The following is a 7,281-nucleotide window of genomic DNA, read 5'->3' as shown; positions in this document are numbered from 1 at the left end:
GCCATGGTTACATGCTGATCCTTTCTCCTGACTAATTTCTCCAAGAAGTCAATCACTTTAACCTGTAATGCTTAAACAATTACACCACCTGTCTTCTGGTTTTAAGTAGTGCTTTAAGATACACTTCCTTGAAAAATAGAGTACTATTCTAAACTTTTAATCTCCTTTCAAATTGCTTTTTTGAGGGGAAAGAGAGGAAGGGATTTCAGGTAAGGTGCTGAAGTGGAAGGTGGAGGAGGAGTTGATCACAGTATATAGGCTAGTTCTCCTTGAGTCCTGAGATGGCATTAATTTAGGCTCTTGCCAGCAGCATCAAAAGGGTGAGGGAGCCACAGAGGTGTGTTGGCCTGCTGCAAAGCACTGCCTTTTCCAACCACTTGAAAAATGCAGGTTTACCTCAGTGCAGTATGGGAGTGAACAGTTCATGTTGAAATGTCCATTTGCCTACAATAATTAAAAGCTGATACCACATGATTAATTCAGTGGAAAATGGATGCTAATTCAGGTTAAACTATTGAGAACTGCCTAACTAACTGTTCATGAATGTTCTGTACACTTCATGTTTAACCTAAAGGAGAGGTTTGTTCTTATACTTAGGTAAAAAAACCAGAGTCCTATTTAGAATATTAGAGTTCAAACTCACTTCTTACCTACGACCTATTACTGCTCATTTTACTGGGAACTGATGTTAGATTTTAACTAAGCCTTTTATAGAGAAATTGAGAAAGTAGCATTTTCTTCTGCTTAGTATCCTTCACAGAGATAACAGGAACTTAATAAGACACATCACATGATATAAAAGCTTACAAAAACATTTACTGGCCTGTATACAGCTTTATTAAGACATAACAAGCATTATCTAAACACTTCAGAGGCAGCATGCAAGAACTGTCACCAATATCCTGTGGGCACAAGACAGTTCCATTAACTTGGTTTAGCTGTTGCCTTTCCACACAGTACAGTCAGCTCACTCTAAGGGGGGAAAAATCATTTTAGTTCAAGCCACCCAACAGATCTTGGAAGAAGAAAAAGTTGCTCTTGCTAAAACAAGCAGTGAATCCTCACTCCCTCCCCCACTGTCTGCCTACAGAGGCAGGGCCATGTTATAAAATAACAGAACAGCTTCCAGACCCTTAACTCAAATAGCTGCAATGAAGTCTCAGTGCCTGCACAACTGTAAACTGGCTAATATTTCTTATGTCTGGATGGATTTCCATTACTTCAAACAATACCCAGGTACCCTCATCTTCAGAAGAGTGGGGCACTATGTGCTACAAAGTTTCTGCTCCACTTCCTTTTGCTTCAAAACCATTTACCTCCCTGAATCAGAGGTAAGGCAGTTCCTATTCGATTGCAGCAGAGAATTAACAGGTGTATAGTCCTTACTAAGCAAGGGACACACAATGCTAGATTATAACAAGGATCAAAACTTGGCTGTAGCTTTGTCAGCCTCTGAATATGAGATAAGAGAATGGCACTTTGCTCACAGTGTAGAAGGAAGAGTTTATGCTCTGTTGTCCCCAGGCCGTTACCAAACTGCACATGCTTTTTTAAGGGCATTTACTCTTACATGTGGTCCATGTGCAGCAGTTCCTCCCTCCCAGTTTATACCAACCCATTTAGGCTTAACCTCCAAAGAGTTAAAGCACTTAGAATTTGCATTCATGAGAGTATCTCACATGAAAACTCAGGACTAGGTGTCTACTAGTCTAAGCCTACTAGTTTAAGCTTACCACCAAGTTATGAATGTGCTGTACTGTATCCTGATTTAGTAGTTGCACGTCAATATTACGGAGGTCTCCACCAGCTGTACAGAGTGTCTAAATGCAAACAGAAACAATTTTAAAAGTTACTCTGAAAGTTTTTACTCTCATGCCCAGCTTCTCTGAAAATCATGTGCTTCCCTGCTACACTGCAAAACTTTTGGCAACCATTTTTCATTTTGTTTAGCAGCGTCTCATTCAGGAATAGCGAGAGCTGTCACTATGAGTGTTCACATTGATCAACTGCTGTAAGTTGAAAATGTTTAAAAAAATATATATACCTGTCCATCAGCCAGAGGAATGTTTACAAATGGAACTGGTTTATTTTGGGGTACTGATTTACTTCTTTTTAACATGCCTTGAACTCTTCCACGGGTAGGTAAAGTTCTTGAGACAGTCTGTTGTAATCCAGCACTAGAATACAATAAAGATGTTACTCTGAGGTTAACTAACTTCCTATGATCTGTTGGAAATTTTCAATCAAATCCAAGTAGTAGGAAATACACCTAAGGGAAAGGCAGTCAGCTTCAAATTTGTCCAGTTCTGCCACAAGACTCCAGGAAATCCAACCATCAGCAGCATTCCCGTTTTATGCCCCTGACTCTGCAGAAACCTTCTGAGCCTGTTAGAGGCCAGGGAGCAAGCTGACATTTGGACCACTCAGTAACAAAAATATCCACTCTCCAATACCAGCATTGAATGTTTACAATTTGGGAAAGAGGAAACTTCGTGCCTCAGGGCTCAAGATAAGACATGCTGTATCTGTCTACTACAGAGAGAAATCAATAAATACCAAAGCTGCTTGCTCTCAGAGGTACAAGGCATACCTTATGCCATACAGAATTCCTGAGCTTTCATTACACAATTGTTCTTACTCTGCCTAAAAATTGGGTATGTTCTACATGGAAACAAGCCTTTGACATTTTTATCAGGCCAAGGTGAAACTGAGCCAGTTGCTGCTTTTAGGACCCATCTGAGTTATTCATCCTCTCATTTCAGCTGCTGACTTGAGCCAAAACCAATCTCTGTAGTGTGTGGAGAGTGATATTAACTGAAAATCTTAACTGTTCAATATGCAAAGAACTGATTGTCAATGTATTTGGGTGGAGGTTTTGTGGGGGTTGGTTTACTTTTTTTTAAACACAGCAATATTAGTGACAGTTTAATCAAAGCTGGGCTCTGAGAACAAGTTTGAGCTGTAAACCCTTAAATAGTGAGAATAAAATTTATACTCTCAATACATTTTTTTTAAACTAACTTTAGTTAGGACATCAAATCCTGTGCCTCCATGAGAGTGCAAATTAACACCCACACCAAAAGCGGGAGGTGTAACTGGTTCACATCCCCACCGTCAAATTTAAGTGCAGACCATGAAGATCTGTTATGTCTGGATTGATGATGATTAATATCTAGATTGATAATAATGTAGATATTTAGTGTCTTGGCTCAGCTGATTAGAGCATGATACTAATAATGCCAAGGCTCTGGGTTTGATCCCTGTATGGGCCATTCACTTAAGAGTTGGACTCAATGATCACTGTGGGTCCCTTCCAACTCAGAATATTCTGTGAAATTCTGTGGTATTTAACAAAATTATTTATTAAGAACAAGTTGAAAACCCCTTACCTGTTGGATACCTTTGGAGTGGCTCTGAGATTTGTGGCACTGCAATGAGAAGTAAGAGACTTTACTCTCCTGCAAGTGTGACTTGCAAAAGGATGTTAATACACTCAAAAAAAAAGTAGTTATCAGTTTTATATTTTGTTTGGGGTTTTTTTTGGTTTGTTCTTGTTTTATTATTATTTTTATTTATTCCTCCTCATCTACTTCCAATGTGGAGTTTTAGCTGGGATGAAGATAGACTGACAGTGGATTAGAGAATGGACTGGGGAGTGCTCCAGGACTGACATCTAGTGTATGCACATGTGAAAAAGCCCTCCTGAGGTAAACATGATATCATGGGACCTAACAACATACAGGAACAAAAGAATTAATTGATGTTAGTAGGTAAGAGAGGGCTGTAATAACCAAATTGAGTGTTTATTACAGAACAATTTATTAGTCCTAACAGAGCAAAGATGCTTTCCTTACATGTTCTCTTCCATTAAGTACTGTTTGGAAATCTATACTGATTCCCTAAGTTCAGAGCTCTGCACCATTCAGTGAGAGATAGATATAACTCCATGTCTTCATCATCTAGAGGTGCTTTTTTGTCCAGGGTTCACAAAACCATAGTGCATCTCAGTCAGGGAAGACATCCTTATCAGATGGATTCCTGTTGGGCTCAAATCTCAGCTACTTCAGTTTAAAATAATTTTATTCAGCATTCAGAAGTTCAGGTGAGTTCAATAAGCTATCAAAGGTCAGTCTTACCTAGAGAGAGGGTTCAGTTTGCTATTTAAACCAGAGGCCAATGAAACCAATGACTTGGTTTTGGAAACCTGAAAATATATATGTAAGACTGCAGTTAAAAGAAGCGGCATTTGAAAGCAAAATTATAGGTATTTGCAGGAAACAATACTGTAAGAATTCCCTGTTGAAAAAGAGCAGTTAAGCCCCACGGTGCTGCCTTTTATACAGTTCCACATGTATATAAAATGGCAAATATGCATTCTAAAAGGAGTTTCATACTGTTAAAATGTATTCATACTGAAGTTCTGTACAGCCAACCTCCTGTCTCATATATACACCTTCAGCTTTTAAACCTTACAACTAATGCCTGTAACTCTGCAAAGAATCTTTTTGGTCTTTGTTGTTATCTTGCTACATATTTCAGTGTCTGGCTGAGGAGCTACTTTGCACAGACAGACTGAGATGGTAAAATTAATACTTGATTTGGTTCAGAGATTAAAATGGAAAGAATGCACAAGTCATTCAAATATAGAAAAGAATTCATTAAAACAGGCAGGTTTTTTTAAAAACTAAGTTTGAACAAAAAATGGTTTCTCAAAGCTTCAAGACTTACTGACAAGTCAAGAGAGAATGACTGCCAGTATTTGCAAGTCTGTGTGAATTAGTCACTGGAAGTGCAGACACTATATTTCTTTATGAAAATGATTTAGTAAACTGTTTAGCCTTGCTTAACTTCAAATATTTTAGATTTAAAACAACTGATTTTTCAAAAAATCAGCAGTTCACTGGCCTGCCTGGTCATGGATCTGGCAGGGTTCACGGCAGGTCAAAACTGACTAAGCCCTTATGTTTTTTGAATATAAAGAAAAAATAGACTTACTTTTTTAGTTACTGTCTTTGCAGAACTGTGCTTGGCATCTTCATATTCGACAATTGTAGTTACCTTAACTAGAAACGTATTAGCAAGACAAGGAAAATAAAAATCTCATGAAGAGCACAAAACACCACTTCAGACTTGTGTTTAAAGCCTGTTTCCCCACTGACAGTTACATGTCACTGCTGCTCCACAATGGTCATTCACCTGGACACACTTAAAAACAAACTGTCTCTGTTCCTTGCAGACACTGGGACACACAGGGCAGTTAAAAGACACCAGATAATCCCTTAACTCCCAGACAAAACAGATTTACATCTCAGTGTCCTCCTTATTGCATATATTGGGATGTGAAGAAAAATGGTGTTTTTCTTACAAAGCTCGGTGGGCAGAAGGTCAAAGGGGAAGCAAGGAAAGAGGGGTGACCTTCCTAGCTCTTCTGCTATACTGTAAACCACTAACAAGTCACTTAAATCTGTCTCTTCTCACCATTTTTAGTGATAAATCCAAAGGGCAGGATCTCTTATCCTTTAAAGTACCTCAACAGTAGCATAACTCATGATCCTCCACACTGAATGCTGGGGGGAACTGTTATACACTTTCCCTTCTTGTATTCTTCAGGCTTAACATTTCCTTTACAAATGCTCAGTTCAAACCAATAAAAAAAAATAAAATTTAAGAACCACAAGCTATGTATTAATGGATTGACTTGCCTTTTTTGCTGTTGGTCCTCACCAGTTTTGGATTTGGTATGTCTTCTAGAGAGCAGTCAGTCTGAAAAAGAAGTGTTTATACAACAAGGAAAGGTCAACAGAGTTTGCCCAGTAGATGAATATTATGTTACAGAAGCACATGAAAGCAAGTGACAGAAGTGGGATTGGCTAAACACCAGTTTATTTTTTCAGAAACATCTGGATTTCTGCCAACAGATGACCTTAAAATTTAGGTAATGTTCATAACTGCACTGTGACTGGCTGTCTAGTCTTTTCATATCATCTTCTATTTAAACACACAGCCAAACAAAATATTTTGTCTGAAACATTTACAGCAGGGAGAGAAGAATTCTATTCTGTAAACTGTGATAAAATTTGAAAACACACACTTACCACTGCAGCAGCAAGAGCCACTTCCTCCCCTCCTTGCAAATCTGTAACTCAAGAAAGTGTAACTTGTTTAGATACTATTACTTGCAAAATTTTTATCTTCAAGTTTTTATCTTATTGCCTATGAAGCAGAACAAGTAATTCAGGATTACAATGGCTTAAATAGTTAACCTTAGTTAGCATACATGTTGCATTGGAACAAGATTCAAGTCTTGTAGAACAACAGTCATCCTACAAAACCATGAAAATTTCAGGATGTTAATTCTTTGAAAGGATACTGAGTGTAGTCACACAGTATATAACAAATTCCAAGAAGAACCACAAACATACATTGTACTGCAGAAAGCTAATGCTTTTAGGCAGAAATTTCTCAAGAAAAGCACTGAAATACATACTCAGGCTTATGGTAAACTCAAGTTCATCAAGAGTCTTAAGTTTGATCTTTGTGTGGCCCCTGCAATTTCCAGGTGCAAGGTAGATTCCAAAAACATCAGTTCTCACCAGAATATATATCTGAGGCTGAGTGTATACCACATCTTAAACTGCTGCAGAAATGGGAGTTAAAATTAAACTTGCTTGCTTATCAGCACAGATGAACAACTAGCTGAGAAAGGCTCAGCAGGAAAAGACTCCAAACTGAGAAAGACAAAAAAAATCTCTGTTGCTGGCATTAACAATCAGATGGACAGTAGCACTTACGTTTTCATGCACAGAAAACACTAGGTCTGTAATTATTCCTTGTCTCTTCAGACTTTAAATGAGACTACTTAAGAGCACACATAAAACCCTCCAGACTCTATACACACACTAACTCTACACCCTGTTTTACAGGTATCAGTCTATTTGAACAAGAGTGCTCAGTGAGCATCTGCAGGGTAACAGCTCTGCTGATTAGCTTAAAATACTCACCAGACAAAGCAAATTTGTTCATAAAAGTCCCCAAGTTTACAGGTTTTCTCACACCAGTCACAGACACATCCTGCCCTAGTCCTGCCCACACCCCTCGCAAGGACAGGGCCCCTCACACTTACTGAGCAAGTCTTTCCTTTTCATTTTCCTGATGGCAGCCGGCATCGTCAGCAGCTCCACTGCAAACGCCTTCTCAGCTGTTTGCAGCAGCGCATCGAGCTCCTTCTTCATCTCCTGGACGTGCTCCTTGGCTTCAAAACAAAACAGGCTTTTATTGCCA

General features: G+C 38.7%; 1 protein-coding gene across 1 annotated transcript; it reads right to left on the bottom strand.

The window, feature by feature from the left end:
- Window positions 1–796: 796 nt before the first annotated feature.
- On the bottom strand, window positions 797–7,275 carry LOC103761026 (borealin-2). Its single transcript, XM_029964652.1, has 9 exons — window positions 7,124–7,275; window positions 6,096–6,136; window positions 5,703–5,763; window positions 4,996–5,063; window positions 4,137–4,204; window positions 3,390–3,428; window positions 2,045–2,177; window positions 1,734–1,820; window positions 797–972 (listed from the first exon to the last, which is right to left on the bottom strand). The coding sequence occupies exons 1-9, from the start codon at window positions 7,230–7,232 to the stop codon at window positions 925–927; spliced, it is 654 nt and encodes a 217-aa protein (XP_029820512.1). The 5' UTR covers window positions 7,233–7,275; the 3' UTR covers window positions 797–924.
- Window positions 7,276–7,281: the final 6 nt, after the last annotated feature.

This window comes from Manacus vitellinus, unplaced genomic scaffold (genome assembly GCF_001715985.3).
Source record: "Manacus vitellinus isolate BGI_N305 unplaced genomic scaffold, ASM171598v3 scaffold_10_pilon, whole genome shotgun sequence".
Classification (NCBI taxonomy): Eukaryota; Metazoa; Chordata; class Aves; order Passeriformes; family Pipridae; genus Manacus; species Manacus vitellinus.
Note: the sequence above shows the minus strand (reverse complement) of the source record. Positions and strands in the feature narration are given on the sequence as shown.

Coding starts and splice junctions, on each gene's coding strand:
- LOC103761026 (XM_029964652.1), bottom strand. CDS start 7,232: ATGAAGAAGGAGCTCGATGCGCTGCTGCAAACAGCTGAGAAGGCGTTT. Junction 4,205..4,995: donor CAAAGACAGTAACTAAAAAA/GTAAGTCTATTT, acceptor ATATATTTTCAG/GTTTCCAAAACCAAGTCATT. Junction 3,429..4,136: donor AAACTGAACCCTCTCTCTAG/GTAAGACTGACC, acceptor TTCTCATTGCAG/TGCCACAAATCTCAGAGCCA.